This window comes from Balaenoptera borealis, assembly GCF_965194805.1.
Source record: "Balaenoptera borealis genome assembly, chromosome: 12".
NCBI lineage: Eukaryota > Metazoa > Chordata > Mammalia > Artiodactyla > Balaenopteridae > Balaenoptera > Balaenoptera borealis.
The window spans coordinates 90,239,694-90,259,177 of NC_138869.1; the positions used below are offsets into that span (position 1 = coordinate 90,239,694).

At 42.1% G+C, this 19,484-nt stretch overlaps 1 protein-coding gene across 1 annotated transcript; it reads right to left on the minus strand.

Annotated features, from left to right (window-relative positions):
- Positions 1–469: 469 nt before the first annotated feature.
- NRSN1 (neurensin 1) lies at positions 470–18,877 on the minus strand. Its single transcript, XM_082346430.1, has 4 exons — positions 18,780–18,877; positions 16,969–17,041; positions 11,476–11,673; positions 470–2,122 (listed from the first exon to the last, which is right to left on the minus strand). The coding sequence occupies exons 3-4, from the start codon at positions 11,662–11,664 to the stop codon at positions 1,724–1,726; spliced, it is 588 nt and encodes a 195-aa protein (XP_082202556.1). The 5' UTR covers positions 11,665–11,673; positions 16,969–17,041; positions 18,780–18,877; the 3' UTR covers positions 470–1,723.
- Positions 18,878–19,484: the final 607 nt, after the last annotated feature.

A 19,484-nucleotide genomic window follows, 5' to 3' on the forward strand; every position in this document is an offset into this window, starting at 1 on the left:
GAGCTGATTTTTTTTTGGCTGCTCTCATGCCTGCACCTAAAAATTCCCAAGCCCTACAGTCATTTTTCATTCTGGAGGCTTTTAAAAGTCGTCTCATCCTCAAAGATTTCTTGGTACACAATACAAGCCAACATGGAAAGCCTCACGATGTTGCCTTGAACAGGTGCCTGGGGACTTGAATAAGGCTTCAAAGAACAAAAGTAAAATGGCATTGCCACAGGAAGGTAAGAACCTGAGGAAACTTGAACAATTTCTCCCAAACCTAGCTGATGATCCTTGTTAAGGATGCGGATTTGCCCCGTGTTTTATGCTGGACGATGCAAAACAAACCATGTGGACAAAAGCACTAATTGCTTCATTTATTCTTCCATTTCGCCAGGGATCCAGCAGAGCTCACTCAGCCTCAGAATGGAAAATTACATGTTGGAGAGAAAACAGCCACACCAAATGAATGACCATGCAATTCAAGTTCTGCTTGTTCACATATTTTATTTATCCAGTGAAGGAAAGGAAAGGAAAAAAAAAAAAAGACAGACTTTGAAGGTGGCACAGATTCTGAGAGGATACCAAGGTCATGTGTTCCATTTCCCTCAGGCTAGTTTAAATCCACAGATTAAATAAAAGTGTAAAGGGATGAGATGAACATTTTACTGGAGAGGAAAATGTCTTCTTTGAGAAAGAAAACCCTCTTTAAGGTTAATATCTACTCAGGGGTTTCTTATTGGAGGATGGCTTACTTTTGTTTCTATAAAAATATGACTGCATTGTATAAACTGCTGGAGTTGAATATTTAGAAGTAGGTGGCATGGAGGCTGCTGATTTGGTGACTTTCTGGGAGTCCAGGTCTGGAAGAATCCCACTGTGGTGAGAGCCACAAGAACACTGTAAACATCCTTGGTCGTGGACACACAATGACGCACGGCAAAAACGGAATCTCAGACATCACAGACCAGGATGCCTGTTCTACACGTGGGGAAACTGAGGCCTGGGAGGTTAAGTGCTTTCCCCAAGATCACACAGCTAGTTAGTAATAGGAACTCAGATTTCTTGGCTTCTAATTCACTGCCTTTGTACACTGCATAAATAGATTCTCCTAATATTAATTTCTTTCCCAAGATTCTAAAGTTGGCAATTTGAGCTCTTTAAGTGGGAAAAAAATAGAGAAAACAAAAAAAGACTTATGGAGAATTCTGATACGTTTGTGTCTGATTTCAAGAACCTCATGTTAAGTTAGAGTTAAAAGACCAAAGTTTGGGTCAAAATCAGGGAACTTGATTTTTCTGTGAACACACGACAATATCTTATATGTAGTGAGACAGGAATGGAAGGCAGCACCACACAGGAAAGATTAGAAAAACCAATACTAGAAAGTAAAACGGACCACATCAGCCATTGGTAGGCTGGTCTAAACTGTTCAGCGCTTTCCAAGAACACAGAAAACGACACAAAGTCACACTATATGAGAGGGGAGTTCCAGAGAGCTCCTGGTGGGCACCCAGCAGCACCTCTTTAAGCAGCCGGGTGCATGTGCCTAGGCTGACCCATGGCATCAACGGTCCCCAGGGCCACTGAACGGAATGAGTGTGAGCTCACACACCACACTGCGCACAGCCCAGCACAGCCCTGGGGCAGGTCAATGCCAAATCCTTATTTCCCAAACTGGCCTCCTCCCTTGTAACACTGGGCGTAAATTACAGAGGGGAGGACCGGGCTGGAAAACGTTTCAGGTTGCTGCTATGGGCTGGACATTTTGAACCCTGGACAAAGTGACTGGTATCTTTGTTTCTCCCGGGCCTGGAGCTCTTGTAATGGGCTGGGGGTGGGCCTTGATGTCTGCGATTCGCTCTTTAAACTTTTGCTGAAGGAATTTCTCTTCTTTGGAGTAGCTTTTTGCGAACACCGACATCAGCAGGCACCCTGCCATGGATGTGCCCCCGATGCAGAAGAGCACGGCGCCCGCCAGCTTGCACATGTCAAGGGCTCCATTAAACTGGACAGCGTGTGTGTCCACCATCACGAAATTGGCCTCACCAAAGGCTTCGATTTTGGGGGGCACAAGAAAGCCCACTGCCAGGACAGTCAATCCGAGAATCACGAAGACTGTGCCCGAGATGAGTCCAACCTAGCGAAAGACACAATGAAATAAGACAGAGTAAACCTGGTACTTCAGGTCTCCAGGGCAGGACTGGCCTTGTTTTCTGAGAGAAGAGACTTTCCCCAGTCACCTCTAATTTGTATGAGAAGCCTGCATAATTTTGTAGTTAAAAAAGAAAGTGAAGGAGGACTTTTCTGATTTTGATGCCAACCCGGAACTGCAGCACTGCCTTGATTTTTCCTTTGACCTTCCCGTTTGTCCAATGCTTCGCAATCAACAGAGCCCCCTTTGGCTTATGTTGTCTTGTTTGGTCTTGAGCAAGAGAAAAGCAGCCTGGATACCCAAGAGCTGGCCTTACTCTATCCACTAGGCTTTGATGTTCTTAGAAGCTGGCCTGGGGCCCCCATTGATAGCATGTTTTGTGGGCACAATCAATCGTGGAGAACCTCAACATCAGACAGGCTCATTCTGCACCCATGATGAAGTGTGACAAACCAAGACCACTTCATAATTTTGTCTAAGCGCAGACAAAAACAAGGTCATTGTGCAAACCACAAGATTCTGCGCACCTCCCACCCCACGCAATATAAATGACTGCTGCTTCTTTACAGTTACAGTCTTAGTCTCACTCTAGTCTGCCCTCTGTATAGATAAGATTTATTAAGTTACCCAATCATAGTATTATTCCTGATAATCCAGAGTGAACTCTGGCTCCTGTAGACTTCCCAAACCCCTGCAACCCCAAGTCACCCAACTAAAGCCCACATCCTATAATACATCCTTTCTTACACTCTCTTACTGAAATGCCCAGGAGCCCCTATGGTGTCATTCTCTCTCACTGTGATGAGTAATATACTCAACTTGTTCAACATAGAGGTGATTTTGGCAGGTGGCCATCGACAATCTGTGTAACTACTCACCCCTTCCCCAAGCAAGTGAAGAAGGAACCATCATTACCAGTTTATAGGCAAGGAAATGTAGCCTCGTGGAGGGTAGGTCACTGCCCCAAAGATAGACAACTGGCAAGTAGCAGAGGATGGGCTAGAAGCCACAGATCTGACCTGCAGGCCAGTGCTCTTTCTCTTCTAACATATAGCTGTTTGGGCTTTACTTGTGCAGATGTTGAGAAATGTTAAGAGCAGCAGATGGAGATGAAACTGCATTAGCTCAAGTTCTAATAAAATGTAACCCACTGAAAATGGAAAGTAATATACCATTTGGTGGTTTAAGCTCAGAGGTTTGGAATTAACAGGCTCAGGCTTGGATTCTAGCACTGCCAACTAGTACTTGAATCATAGAAGGAAAGTTACTTAAATACTCCCGTTAATTTTCCCATTTATAAAATGATAAATGATAATAGTACCTACCTCATAAAGCTGTGAGGACAAAACGAGACCATGCATGAGAGCACTCAGCCCTGTGCCTGCCTAAGTCATACATTGTAATAAGTAGATATTATTATTATTATTTGAAAATGCGCCTCTTGTAAAATTATGCTACATTGGCAAGAGCATTGCAACAGTCACTCAGTACTTGGAATAAAGAACAACTAATACAGCTTATTTTTTAAACACATTTTTCATTTCCTCCTGTTCCTAATTGCTTTTAGTTAAAATAACAAGGTTGGAAAAATAACCAAATGTATAACACCATTTAATCTTGAACATCTAAAGTATATTTATCTAACTTATTTACTATGTTTCAGGGTAATACACTTTATTAGATACTTCTTTAGTAGAAGGTTTGGATAATAGAAAACATTCGCAAATCTATCACTGTAACAAAGGGGGAAGAGACCTGGTATTATTGAGCATCGATTATGACCTAGGCACTGTGCTTTTCACTTAATCCTCACCAGCACCTTATGAGATGTAGATATTTTTATCCCCATTTCACCTATAAGAAACTGAGGTTTATTGGGTTGAAGAAACATAGTTCAAAGTCCACTCTTTAAGCACGTGGTCTCTAACCCAAGTCTGCATGACTTCTAAGCCCCACTCCCCACTTTCATTCTCCCATGATACTTCACCAATTACTATTTTGTACATTACTTCTATAATTTTTAAAAAATTACAATAAAGTTTTAGTCACCATATACGAACAAATTTCCATTATGTAATAGTGTAAAGAAACTGAAAAACCAACAAAAAGAGTCAGTGTAATGTCTTCTGAAAAAAAAAAAAAACTATTGTACATAAGATATAAGTACTGCAGAAAAAATTGGGTTGTAAAATATCACACTTTGGATGGCTTTCTACATTTTTTGAAGAATGGTGTCAAGTTCACTTTCAAAGACTAACCATTATTTATAATATTTAAAAGATGACTCATGTTGGAATATTCTGAATGCACAAACTAAATTAACTTAAATATCCATGGTGACATGCTTCATGTGTCACTAAATTACCTCCCTCCTCAAGAACTGGTACAGATTCTCAAAAATTGAGGGCAGCAAAAACGTATCCATCTTCGTTTCTAAGGTTCGTAAGAGCAAGGGAGGCCAGGGTGCTCCATGTTCTATTTCTGTCTTTCTCTCCACAGCAGTCAGTTCAGCCTGTGTCCAATATATATTCCTGACTGACTAACTTAAACCACCAGACTGCTGAATCCAGAGCCAGGTGACTGATTCTCAGAGCAGTCTGTTCCTCAGTTGAGCAGTGCTTTATAGATTAAAATCCACTTTTGGAATATCACTCAGAAGCTAAAAGGCAAACCCTGCCTTGCAGATGGCAGAACTCCTGCTTATTTCAAGAACTGGAAAGTGGCTGGCCTCCCCAAGCCTTCTCCCTTTTCCCTGTTAAATCAGAGGATCAGAGAGAGGCCCGCCATCTGTGGAGGGGAGCATGACGTAATGAATAGTATGTAATGCCCAGGATTCTGAGGGTGCCATCAATGCAAGTCTAATGAGGATCTCCAAAAGATGTGCCCAGAGAGGGACTCCAAACCTGTTCAAACATGTCAGGGAGAGCGTGGGATGGTAGGCATGAAGGGAAAATGCTGGGAATACTTCCCTGAGAGTGTAGTAGTGGTGAGGAGGGATGCTGGGATATATCAGTTTAATCCTGGTACCATCTTGGAGTACTGAATGGAATAAAAATTTTGGGAGTGATGCCATATGGTATCATAAACTTTGTCTCTGGACACAGCTCTAAGTTGAAGTGGTCCCAGGTCTAAGAGAAAAGGGGTTCTATTAAATAGTTTAAGAAATGCAACACAGAGGTTTTTTTAAAGGTTCTAAGAGAGCAAACCAGCTCTGTTTGGAGCCATGCAAAGAGTTGCAGTGCTGCTGGGTGAGGGGCTTCCCAGAGTAGCCTGGTGGTGTGGGATGTTAGATCAACATCCAATAGGGAGAGAGAAGGGCCTCTCCAGGTGATGAAAAGCAAACTTTAAAGACAGCAGCAAGAGCAGTTTTTGTGCTGTGACTTCTGATGACTCTCTTGACTGTGTGAAGGATGGGTGAAAACCCAGTCCCTGCTGTTGGAAAGGAGGATTGGACAGGGGGGAGAGCTTGGATTCCAGAAATTCTGCTGTTGGGGGCCACAAGCCAGAAGCTGCTGTTGTTTTGACCAGCATCCCCTTCGTGGTCTGTCTGTGAGCTGATGAGATCTGAAAATGCAGTTCACTCCAATAAGCGGAGCTGGCAGCAGGAGCAACGCAGCTGTTCTGGCAGAGAGGAGGCGGTAATGACTGGTGGAAGCAAGAACCAGCATGGCAGGGAAGAGCGGCGTGTGGGGGGAGATTGCTGGATGGAGCTAAATGGGAAAGAAGCCTTCTGGGTTAGAGGTAAAATTCAGAAGAAGCGCAGCAAGAGTGAAGACTGGCTTTTCTTCTTCTCCATCAGCCCTGAGGGCTGCTGCCCACCGCTCCTTAGCAGGACCTGAGCTCGGAGTGCTGTCACCTGCCAGAGTGATGGCAGATTCTAACTCGTCTGTCCTGACCCTCTTGCCTGACCTGCTTGTAGGGACACTGAGCTTTGCAAAGCAGTGACCAGTGCTGGGCTGGGATCAGGTCCTTCCACATACGCGTCACCTGGTACAGTCTCCACAGCCCTCCTTCACCTGGGTAGCAGGATCCCGCATTGGCTCCGCTGCCTTACAGAGGCTCTGTCCCTCCAGCCTGTCAGCACATTCAGTCGCTTCCATCTTCAAAACCTATTCTAGAGCCCTGTGTCCCCCACTAGCTACTGCTTGAACTCATTCCTACCCTTGGTAGCCAAGCCTAGTCCTCCACCATTTCACTGAAACCCCTCTCTCTGAGGTCACTGATCACCTCCTAATTGTCAAATCCAATTTTTCTTTTCTTCATTTGCATATTCTGCAGTCATTGATTTTAAGTACTTAGGCTTTCTTAAAACCCTCACCAATGGTTATCCCTGACACAACTCTCTTCTGCTTCTGTCTTTTACAACTCACTCTTAACCTGCTTTGCCAGACACTCTTAAATTATTGGTGTCCCCCAGGGTTCCAGCCCTGACTCACATCTCTTACTCAATATGTTCTCTCTACGGTTTAATTTGTGGCCGCAGTTTCAACTCCCACCTATATACCAGTGACTTCCAAATGTCCAACTCCAGCCTAGATTTCTCTCCTGGGCTGTAGCCCCACATTTATGACAGCCACTGGGAGGATCTACAGAAAAATGTCCCAAAGGCTCTGCAAAACCCAAATATTCAAAATGGTGTTCCTTTCTTCTTTCCTTCCCAGTTTTTCTGCATTCCTGCCACCTGCCCATTCACTGAGTCCTTCCTAACATTCGTAGTCAATGGATAATTAAATCCTATTGATTCTGTCTCATAGAATTCTCTTGAATCTTGTCTCTCCATCACTACAGCTACTCTAATGGTAACAGAGCATTATTAACTCTTGCCCAGATCATTGCAACAGCATTCTGATGGTCTCCATGGCTAGTCTCACCCTTTGTCCATTTTTCAAGAGTCATCTGAGAAATTTTTTTTTTTTTTTAAATAATACCACATGGTTTCTCCTCTTAAGGGACTTCCTTATTCATTTCTAGAATACAACCATCTCCTTAATATCCAGCAAGACTTTGAAGAGAAATCCAAGATGTAAGTTTAAACTCTGACTTAGCTTAAGGGGGAAACTGGAGAGATTGGGACAGGTAGGAGGAGGGTCTTGAGAGAAAGGACAGGTACCAGCATCATTTTCACTTTTAGTAAGTCTGTGGAGGAAGCGGTCTTGCCTTGTACCTGCCCATTGCTATTTAACACCCTTTGGGAGATTTCTAATATTGGTTGAGGGAAAGGTAAGGAGGAGGAGGATCCTGGGGTGAGGAAAGAATGATTGGAGTAAGAAAACTGCCCCCATTAGTTCATTACCTGCAGTACTTCAGCTATCTGCTGCACAATCAAGTAGCAACAGTCTTAGTCAAGGTCAAGTGCAAGGATGAGAAAGAAAAATTCCACCACAGCCTGTTAGGTCCTTGGGCAGAGGCAGTGGGTGGCAGTGGGTAGGTGGGACCGTGTCACATAGATTTTTGCAAATGGCAGCAGTTGCAGGTAAATTAGCAGTGGCAGAGGCCACCATGCAGTAATCCAGAAGCTATGAGGCACAGAGAATGTGTATAATACTGTATATGTGTGTGTGTGTGTGTGTGTGTGTGTGTGTGTGTGTGTGTAGGGGCTGTTTATACCTGATTGTGAGACAACCTTCCCAAGAAATCCTAGCTTTATTATCTTACCTTCTCACTGTACTCAATCAAGCAGGAAGGTTCTGGAGAAATTTCTACTTCACAGCCTTGCTGAGTCTCTGTGATCTGGCTCTTGTATACATTACCGTGTTCATCTCTTGGCCTTTGTCCTCCACCCCTAACTCTTACCCCAGCCACAGTGAACTGTTGGCATCTCCTGAGCATGCCGTCTTCTCTCATGACGCAGCTTCTGTGATGCTCTTCTTTCTACAGTGCTTTTCTGTTCCTGTGAACTCTTCTGTGGAGTCGCTTCCTCCCCAGGCTGCATCAGGTCTGTCCAGTAAGTACTGCAACAACTGGCATGGTGGATTGTAACAATCTCTGTACACATCTACCTTCCTTATTTGACTGTGAACTCTGTCAGGTGAAGAACAGTGTTGTGTTCACAACTGAATCCCGGAGCCCACCACAGAGGCTTGTGCACAGTGGACATATAAACGTGTAGAAAGAACAGCATTGTGAGAGCGAGGTTACATCGGTCCATGTGGTAGAGCAAAGTTTCTAGCTCAGGCCCATTTGATTCCAATCCCTGTTCTCATTAAGCCCTTCCTTGCTGCCCACTGCTAAGGAGCTGGCTCAGCGGCAGAGTCCTCCTGAGGCTCTGTGAGCGTGGCCCCCAGTGAGAGAGCCATGTGGCCTCAGCAGTGCTATAGTGGAAGAGGGGGAAGGGGGAGCCCACATCTTGAACCACTTACAGGATGCAGATTGAAATGAAAGAAAGAACATAAAAAAGTATCATAATAGAAACACGTGCATAATCAGTGCTTTTCTCTGTGTTGATTCAAAGCACTTCATACACTCGCTGGCATGAGTTCCCTTATATTCCCTAGGAGGAAACCCAAGAATGATTGGTTTATTCCCTTGGTAGAGGTGAGGTCTCTAAGACAGTGAATTCTTTGGTTTTTCAGGTTGACTGTAGGCTTCTGAGTGCCCAGTCTAGTGTTTTATGGTTAGGATGTGAGTCTAAGATTTGGATTTTGCTGGAATATAATCTCTATGAGGCCATGGACTTTTGCCCGGTTTTATTCTCTGAAGTAGGTCCAGCACAACAGGGAACAAATACTTTTGGATCTTGTTTGCGTAAAACAGAAGAGAGAAAATACTGAAATCTGAATTCTAGGCTTGGTAATTTACTGAGAGTTCTTTATTGTAAATCCGTACCCATGTATTGTTTGATGGATTTATAGCTTCACAACTCATATCACCACTAGTGCTTTGGAACCACTAGCATTTGCAATATTCTGTATGTCAGTGGCATTTTAGGCTCTTGGCACAATAGACCTGTGAGGCAAATATTTGTTTTTTTGACATATAGAGAAGCAACCACCCACTTACCTGGGTAAATACAAGATGTGCCAAGCTTGGCTATGTATTTCATTGGTCCAGGCCAGTACGGAGTCATCAGAGGTGACACTTGTACAGAATAAGAAGGCTGGCTTGACCAATTCTAATACAGAGTGCCTGACACTAGTAAGATTTTGAATCAACACAGGTCTTGGGTAATCCATAGTAACAACTATATTACCAATATTTTATTTATTAACTAGATTTCCAGTTTTATTTCTATTCCAGAACTCAGTGTTCCATATGACATCTGGTACTAGGAGCTAATATATTAAGTGCTTATTGAGTGCCTACAGACATTGTTCTTAGCTCTTTGCATCTATTATCTTATTTAATTCTCACAACTTATGTGGTAGGTACTATAAGTATCACTGTTAGAGGCTCATTTAAGGTCAATTAAATTGCCCAAAGTTACAGAGCTGAGATTTGAACCCATGTAGTCTGAGGACAGAGTCCGTGCTCATAATCATCACTATGTTACATTGCCTCTTGTTAAACTCTATTGCCAGTACATTGTAAATGTATGTCAGTATCAATGTCAAAGTTTCTGGGATCTTTTGGGAGAAAGTTGGGGATGATCAGAAACCTCCAAAACACAGAATATTAAACCTGGAGGGAATCCGAGGCATCATCTAAAGCTGTGCCTTCTCAGTAGCCCTTCCTACATCCTTGTCCTTTTCTTGATTTCTAAATGTTGGAACATCCGATGCCCTCTTCTCTCTTATGTCTATACTCTCTTCCTAGGTGATCTTATCTAGTCTGGTACCTTATATACACTGTATATATCTGCGACTCCCAATTCATGAGCTGAAGATTGGTATATTTAAATTGCTACTAGAGATCTCCACTCGCATGTTTAATAGGCAACTCCAGTGTAGCAATGCCAAAATCAAACTCTTGACTCCCCACCCATCCCACTGCCCTCCTGGTGTTCTCTGTCCCAGTGAATTATAACATCATCCACTAAAGAGCTCAGGCTGCAAGTCTCTAAGTCATGCTTGACTCTTCTTTCTTTCGTTTCTAATTTGCCAACATGTCCTGACAGCTTGGCCTTCAAACTTTATGCTAAATCTGCCTACTTCTCGCCATCTCCATTAACACCACCGTAATCTAAGCCACGATTATTCTTGCCTGGATACTTTAACAGCCTCTTAAATAATCTAGCTGCTTCTATCCTTGCCTTCCTGTAATTTATTTTCCGTACTGTAGCAAGAATGATCTTGTTAAAATACTGGTCGGGTCATGTCACTCATCTGCTTGAAATGTTCAGGTGGCTTCCCATGGATCTCAAGGTAAAAGCCAAAGTCCTCACTGTCACCTACAAGCCTCCATACAAATCATCTGTATCCTGTTATTTTTCTGAATCCATCACCTGTTCTTTCCCCTCTCTCATTCCTCTCCAACCAGATTGGACCTCTTGCTATTTTTCAAACACACCAGTGTTCCCATTTCAGAGCTTTTGAACTTGCTATTTTCCCAGCCTACAGTGACCTTCAGCCAGGTAATTTTATGGTATACTCCCTGGTATTTGCTCAAAGGTCATCTCCTCTGAAAGGCTTTCTGTGATCAGCATAACTAAATACCAGTTCTCCATCCTTCCCTATCCTCTTATTCTGATTTATTTCTCTTCATAGCACTTGCCACTACCATTCTGTTGTGCGGTTTATTTGTTTATGGTCTGTTTCCCATGATAGATTGTAAGTTCCTTGAGGGCAGGGACTTTTTCTTCTCCCATTTACCACTTTAATTTCTGGTACTTTGCAACTTCTTGGCACAGAGTAGGTGCTCACTAATTATATGCTGAATGACTGAACTTATTGTCTAGTGAGGCTCCTTCCACTTGAGGAAGCTGAAGCTCATAAAGCCTCATGACCACATATCCAGGAGAGGCAGAGCTGGCAGACTGACCACTGTATTATGTCTCAGTATTAAGTCTCTCTAGTATCCAACTATTTCTTTTAATAATTATTATAATTTGTCAAATGATACTTACCAAACCTTAAGGGAGGCTTAAAGCATGTTTTGCCTTTGGACGGCTGTCATAGTTGGTGAATTTAGTGGCACATTAATAACAATAGCAAAAATAATAATTAACGATGGCAATTATATCTATTTATGTTTAACCTGCAAATCAACAGTTGTGCTGTGTGTAGAGGCTTTCTTCAGCCCAAGGGTTATAGTCTCCTTTCCTAAGGAAGAAAACTGCACTTAGTGTCACTGAGAGGGATGCACACACAGAGTCCCAGACTTCTCAGTTCTCTATAGCTGAATTATTTCCTGTATCAAATGACTTCTCCACTTCCTGAGTTAAACACATGCTCTTTACTTACCTTCCAGAATACTGAGCTCCACCTGTTAGGTGATCTCTGGATCTGGAAATCATCCTCATACTCCCAGATCGAGGTGGTACAGTCCTCATAAAACTGGTGCAGGTAGGACCGGACTCCATAGCGCTGGTACCCGCCCTCAGTAGCAGCCTGTGCCTGCTTGGACCCACAGACGTTGCTGCAAGAACTCATCCTTCCCAGCTGGAATGACAGCACCCACAGGCATCAACCACATGAGCTCTGGCCTCAGGATCAAAAGGCAAATTAAAGGTAAGAACCAGGCTGAATAATGTCAGCCTGTTTGAACAGTGCTCTTTTCTGGCAAGAAAAGACACGTTTAAAGACCTGCCTTTTTTACCCAAGATGCTCTTCTCTACTGAACGCAAAATTATCCCAAACACTCAATGACTAGAACTGGTTCTCCATAAATGAAACGAGACATAACAGCACAGCTCACTTAGATGATGCAAAAATTTAAGCAGGAAGCACATGAGAAATGGCAACAAAGAAGCTGAGATTTTCAGTGTCTTGACAAGAAATCTTTAATCTCTTAGAATCCAGTAGTCTTTACACTTCCATGTTAAAGGATTAGGAAGGCACTCTCACTTGCTACAGATGGAATTTGTCCTGGACTGTCCTCTTCAATGCTTAACCATGTTCTCTTGTGGGAACTACATGGTGTTACATAGCTATTTGAAATTTTGCCTTCGGATCTCATGTATCTTGCTCTAACAATTGTCAAGTTGTACAGAAGCTTTATTAAAAAGTTGCTGAGCAACTTACACTTCATGCTTTATCACAAATGGCTTGGCCAATAATTGATACCTCACTGACTCTAACTCCAGATATTTCAGGCATTATTTGTGGATACATCTGTCCACGTGGGATGCTAGAGCATAATGTAGAGGGTAGACCTACCTTTTACTATTTTCCATTAAGTGTCTACTATAAATAAAAAATGCAGAGAATTGTTTAATGAAACTAAGCTCTGGGTGGGTTGTTTGGGACTCTGCCTTCTTCAGATAGAAATTTCAACTTGATCTGATCTAATTTGACCTTAGAGAGAGGCATGTGGTTAATAATTCATGGTAAAAAAAAAAAAAAAGGAATTACTGAAGGGCAGAAATTTTGGTGAGTAAGAGAATTCTCAGTTATTCTGTTTGTTCTTTGGTTTTCTGATCTCCATATAAGCAGATAAATAGGTAGCTAGAAATGTGAAATACTTTTTTAGATTGTTCAATTATCCTCTAGATGGTTTTCCCTGTGTGGACATAGTTTTAAACTCTAGACAGTTTTCCCGGTCTCAACATGACAAAGCAAGGAACAATATAGAAGGAGAATAAGTTTCCCACTGACCCAGGTTCTCAGGACCTGTGCTATAATCCAGGCAATAAGAAGACATATTAAATGTTTCCAATTACTTGCCAAGAAACCAAGTAGTAATGTTTACCTACAAGAAAAACTTAATCTAAAATTCTAGCAGGTGTTCCTGTGTGGCCACTTAGTTTGGTTGTATAGAATCGTGGGGCTAAAGTCAAAGTTGAACCCAGGGACCCACTGTCCCATAGCCACAAAGTGAACCCTTAAGAATATCGTGTAAATGTGTGCCCTCAGCCACAAGTGGGTTTTGGTTAGAACATGTGGTCAAATTCAGGAAAATATGGCCCTGACCTTAGAAAAATGATACAAACAGGTATAACTGATGGTGACTGATAACCTCATCTTTTAAAGTGTTGGTCAGTGTTACATTTAGTGCCTACCTCCTAGTGACTTCTTCCTGTCTCAGGTCCAGCTACCATCTAAAGAAATCACCCAGGAGGAGAGATCAGGGAAGGAAATTTTTTTTTTGTTTTTTTGCTTTTTAACATTTCAGAAGGATATTATTTCATAAAAAAAAATCAAGATTTCAGAAGGGACTTTGCCTGATTAGAGCCGCAATGTCCAATGGACCAAATTCTTTTGTTAACCTAGTTTTCATATTTTAAATGCTAGGATGATCTCTTCAGTACCTTTTATTTAATGCTTACACAATGAAGATGATTAATAAGGGCCCATTACTAGTGATATCCAAGTAGAATAATTTTAAAGGCACTTTCTTTTAAGACATTCTAATAAACTTTCAGTCAAGGGGAAATGGGATTAGTATTACTAAGTCTGCTTTGTCACTGAAGAAACTGAGGCATAGAAAAATCATCTGCTAAAGGTTATATCATGAGTCAGGGAGCAGATGAAAGATGACAATACTGTAAACAGGAGTATAGATTGAATCATATATTTGCATAATCAGAACCAACTCATACAAATATGTATGTTCAGGTTTTCAATAAAGCATTGGAGAAGACTTTAACATGAAAAAAGGACAAAAATAGATATGATAGGAATAAAAACAATCCCTCATAGCAACAGTAAGAGTTATCTTCCTTAGATGCTAAAATCATTCTTTCTCAGGATTTAGCTATGGTGCAGAGCAGGACCTTGTGACATATTGTAGTCATTCCCTGCACTGCTTGTTTCCAGCACACTAGGTTAAATGTTTCTGCTTTATAGGATGAGACTCAGTAGTCCAACTTGGTTAAACACAATATAGGTAAAATCATAAAAGAGATAGAAAATGTCATAAAACAAATGCTTTTGAGCCTGAGTGATGGCTCTACTCTAAGTCAGAATGGATTTTTAGTGATGTTAGATACATTCCAGAAGAGAAATCCCAACAAGTCTTATTCTCTCCTCCAGGCAGACAAAGTACAAGAACACGGCCTGCGCTGCGATAACTACACAGAGCAGAGAATGGGCTCTAATGCTAGTTCTTGATCTGCAACTTACTGGTTTTGACATCTCAGGTAAGCTCAGTAACCTCTCTGGGCTATGGTTGCATCATCCTTAAAATAAGATGGCTGGACCAGATAACCTCTAATTCCTTCTAGACATAGATTTTTCAAGAGTCTTTGGCCATGAATTTACAGAATGAGTCGATTATTTTTGTTGGATAAACAACTGGGTTTAGGGATTTCCCATCTCCTCCCATGCTCTCAGTGATTGATTGTCAGATTGCTTTATTATAGTGTGCATGAAGCTTTAGTTTAAAAGAGTATAGAAGCTACTAGTTAGGTTAGTTACTTGGTATTCAGTAGACTGAATGGTTGTGTATTGTTTATTTGTTCAATAAGTTATTTCAGTATAGTGTATGTTGCCTAAAATAGTAGTCCCTGGGGGGTCTTAGAGGTTTCATACATCTTTCCAAACATATAATTTGTTGGAATTCACTGTTAGAGGAGAGGATCACTTGGTAGAACATGTATTTTAAAATATAACATTTTAGAGTAGAAATTTTGCACTTGCAAAATCTCAACAGAGAGTTACATTCCTCATAGGTAACTTTTTGTCCCAATATAGAAAATGTTACAGTTATTTGGAATCTACTTGGTTGATTGACACCTCCAGTATCATAAAGAGGATACATGAGGTCATTTCATAGAGTCACTTTAAAAGCTGGGCAATGAGTATACGATAAACTAGGGTTGAGAAGAAAGGGAAGGTATGTGCAAAGGCGTTTCAGCTCGCCTCAGCATTTATTTAATGAGTAAGGTTTCATGAGAATTGTGGTGTTTGTGTTTCAATAGGTGTAGTAGTGGCAGCAAAAACAGTAATGTTAAATCTATGGCTGCTGTTAGTGATGGATCCTGAAGGGGCTCCTTTCTTGAGAGAAAGACTTAACATCCTAGGAAGTACATGCATAGGGGGAGGTGAGTGAAAATATTCTCCAGTATTGTATTTAAGTGAGTCCTTGTGAGCTTTCATTTTATAAACACTCTGGTGGAGCCTGTTGCGTCTTCACCGCCAGCATGGCCATCGTGGTGGAGCACAGGCAGCATTGGTGTCTGGTTACTTGGTCATCTGTGAAGGGGGACTTGTTTTCATTGTTCCTGAAGGGCCTTATGGGTGCTGAGAAGTGAGGATCCATCCATGGTTTTCTTCTTTCTATTATTTGTTTATGGTATCTATCTCAACTGCATGCACAGTTATACAGTAAATGGATATTCAAACCCCCAAACTCTTCTGAGAGGCTTTCTACAGTGAGCATAATAAATATCAGCCCTCTGTCGCTCTCTATCCCCTTGTCTAGATTTGTTCCCCTTCATAGAACTTGTTATCACCTGATCCTCTGTTATGTGGTTTACTTGATGGTCTGATAGACCTTGTACATGATAAAATGTAAACTTCACCAGGGCAGGGACATTTTCTGTCCTGTTTACCACTTTGAAATTTCTTGGCACAGAGTTCCAGATGGGTTGGTGTGGATGATGGCCTGAGTGGTGCTTGATTTTTCATTCCTCCCTTCCTTCAGTGTTTTTAAACCACTGGTTATATGCCAGATTACGTGAGACGGTGCTTACAAAGATGAGTGGGGCACACATTTTGCTCTCAGTTGACTCTTGGGTTAGAAGAAGAAACACTTCTGAGGCAGTAAGTGCAACAAAATGGGCACCAAAATGAGGTATTTGCAGCAGGAAGAAGTATAAATGCTGAGAATCCCTTGAATGATTACTCTATTCAGCAAACAAACCCATGTATGTGTTACCATGATCTATATGTGTACTACTACACTACAGTATCAGTTTGTTGGAAATTTGAATTTCAGTCTAATAGAAGCAGTTACTCTTTATTTTACTTGAAAAATGTTCATAGCCATGGAAATAGAAATAAGGCTTTATGCCTCATGAAACCTTAAGAATACCAGAGATTTTACAGTATTTGTCTTCATGGTCTCCTTGAGAGAAGAGAGGCAGAAAACTGAGGCACGAAAAGGATGAGTGTTTTCCCATGGCTCTATGTGTGAGTCAGTTGTGAAGCCAGGCACAGGCCCTGTTCTATTTATTCTCTTTGAAAGATCACTCAAGTTTTCATACTGCTTTTCTCTCCCATAAAATCATTCTGAGATAATGAGAGTGAAGTTCCCATTAGAGACACTTTTCCACAGGGCCAGTGCTGCAAGGTATAGGCGCATAGCTGATTTAGACCATTTATCCAACACTACACCAAAAGGTCAGTTCGCTTAAAAGAATCAGTTAGACTCAAGAGTGGATGCAGGAAGGCATGAAAGCCTGCTAACAGCTTTTTCATATTTAAATCAGGCATTCTGGAATTATATAAGCATAACCTTAAAACTTGAAAATGTATTTCTACCAATGAACCATTTCAGAGATATTTTATTGTCCTGGAATAGTGGTAGAGATTGTTGCTCTGCACTGTGAGTTTTTATTTCCTCTAAGTCAGTGGCTATGCAGCCACTTTTATAATTTTTAAAAAAGGGGGTAATGATACGCAATTATCTTATTACTTTGCCCCTTTGAGATGTACTTTTAAGTAAGGTAAAATAAAGTCCAAAACCGCAATGAGAAGAGAAAAAGAACCCATATTCTCTTTAAACCTCTTCTTTATCGATGTGCAGACCAGAAGGTGCTTACGAATTTACATGTGACAAAGTTTGAGTCTTACCTTTGAAATTCTCCTCTTCCTCTTCTTGTTGTTTGCTCTTTGACCTCTCCTTTTAATGGCTCATTCTTCAAACCTATTTAAGAACAAAAATCTCTGCAGAATGTGATCCAGATAAAAGTCTAAACTTCATAAGTCATTTTTGTAACTTGTAAAGAGTCATTTAGTATTGACAAAAACATTGACAAAGGACTTCCTGTTCAAGAGCAAAGATAGTTTTTTCTTTTTTACAAAAGTATAACATATGTTATAACTTTTTAATGGGCTCTCATGAGAGTTTGTAGAGTCAATGAGACAATATAAATGAAAAGGGCTATGTAAACTATATAACACATTATACAAATATATTCTCATTTTGATATAATTCTATTCCATGTAGTCAATAATACCAACTAGACTGACCAATTTGTGTTTTACAAATTGTAAAGAAAAAGATAACTTGCTTCCCAGATACTCCAGACTTGATCTCTTTGGTGCCTGTCCCATTATAGTGTAAAATAAATTAATCTTATAGCCATTGTATTTTCTGATCCATTTACATGCATTTTAGACTTACTAAGGCTCTTTGGATGATTTACTCATTAGGTTGATTTTTACTCCTATATCCATTTTCTTCCTATCACGATCATTTTACTTTCCGTCTGCCTAAGAAAAGCAGGTGCCCATGCAAGATTTAATTAAAAAGCCATTGCCAGCTATAGAGCTATTGGTTTCCTACATTACTGTAGTCATGTGAAATAAAATAACTGGGGCTATATTTTTCAAGAGGCATTAAGAATTCTTTCTGATGAACAGTTCCCCATCCATATGCAGGAGAATCTCAAAGACTTGAGGTGTGTAAGCCTAGTTGAGCCCTGAAAAACTGTTTTCAGTATTTTCCAGGTTCAGTCTGTATGTACCATGGCCAAGCCAACCTTCTTCAAGACTCATTTATTTGTCCTGAAATTTTATTTTGTGGGTGGTATGTGAGCAGATTTGGACAAAGAAGCAAATTATATTAGGATTCTGGGTCTGGATAAGTAAAAGAAAACAAGTCTGTTTGTCTCTCATCTGTGCCTGTCTCTCTCATTAAATGTCCCTTCTTTTTATCTGTAGCCTTCCCCCTTTTCTGTGAGGGAATTGACTCCACACATGCCCTTCACCAAAGGTTGGCCTGGTCTGGAGCCAAAGGAGCTCTTCAAGGTGCTGAAAACATTTCTGCTACAGAGCCAGGAACCAATTAAGTAAACATAAGCTGTTCAACTCCAGCTCTGTTTTCTTTGAGGTCATCAGCTTTGGTAGGACCCCCACCCAAGCCCCCTTTCTAACAACATAAAGAAGTAGGTGCTGAGATCATATCAAAACCTCAAACGTCTTTAGATACGGCAGAGGAGTGGGGAAGGCAAGGAGGGGGTAAATTCAGCCTGGAAAAGAAATCAAATCAGCTTTGCAAACTCCAAATACATACATTTTTACTCTTATCTAATATTACAACTTTTCTTGTCTCACAGGGAAGAAACTCCTGAGTTTTCCCTGTATACCTCCCAAATTCTTACATAACACAAACCACAGACCGCCAAAGCATGGAGTTGGCTACTCCTAATTTGTACGTGTTCGTGGATTTTAATACGCGTGGGTTTTGTAGAGATTTGTGTCCATATAATAAACGTGAACGAGTTAGGGGTGTGGTGTGTGTGTGTGTGTGAGTGAGAGAGAGAGAGAGAGAAAATATGAATATTTGTGCGTGTGGAGAGAGGAAGGAAAGAAAAAGGAGGAGCGGGAGAAGGACACATCGAGCCTAGAAAACCTCACCCCTGGGCTCCGCAAGGCTTTACCTGCCCCCTGCGATCCCCTGACCCGTGGAGCAAATGCAGCCTGCTAGCCGCAGATCTCTCGCTGGGGTCCCATCGCCGCCACCGCCGCCGCCGCCGCCGCCGCCGCCGCCGCCGCCGCCGCTCCAGCCTAGCTGAGCTCAACCTGCGCGTGATTGACAGCTGGGCGTCCCGCGTGCCCGCGCATCCGAGGCCCGCGCAGCCGCCGCCGAAGGGGCCGGGTCGGCGCTGCGCGGACGTGAGGCGAGTGGGCGGGGCCCGGATTGGCCAACCCCGCTTCCGGCGCCCCGAGTCTGGTTGTCCGCACAGGAGGGTGGCTGGCCTTCTGGGAGGCTGGTTACTTTGCTCTGCGGAAGCTCCACGGGGACGGGCATCTTCTCCGCGTTCTGCCTTCTCCAGTTTTCTTCTCCTGCCCAGCACAATATCTGGCCGTAGCAGGCTCCATACACGTATTTTTTAGATGGATGGGGAAGGCAGACGGACCTGCTGTGTGTTTCTTCCACAACCCTCCCTCGCCCCAGCCCCCCATTTGTAAAGGCTTATCCGGACCCTGTTTTTTGTCCTTGACGAGACCCGAGGTGAGGAACTTTGGCTGGCAGAGCGGTGCCCAACTGAAAGAACCTTCTCACTTCTGTCAGCGTTGGGCACTTTCAGTGTCTCCCCTCGCCCCCGATCCCAAGGTCATTTAGCCTTACATGGGTGAGATGG

Excerpts from the sequence above, each read along its gene's own strand:
- NRSN1 (XM_082346430.1), bottom strand. The coding sequence starts at position 11,664 with ATGAGTTCTTGCAGCAACGTCTGTGGGTCCAAGCAGGCACAGGCTGCT. Across the intron at positions 2,123-11,475 it reads GGAGCTCAGTATTCTGGAAG|GTTGGACTCATCTCGGGCAC; the intron begins GTAAGTAAAGAG and ends GTCTTTCGCTAG.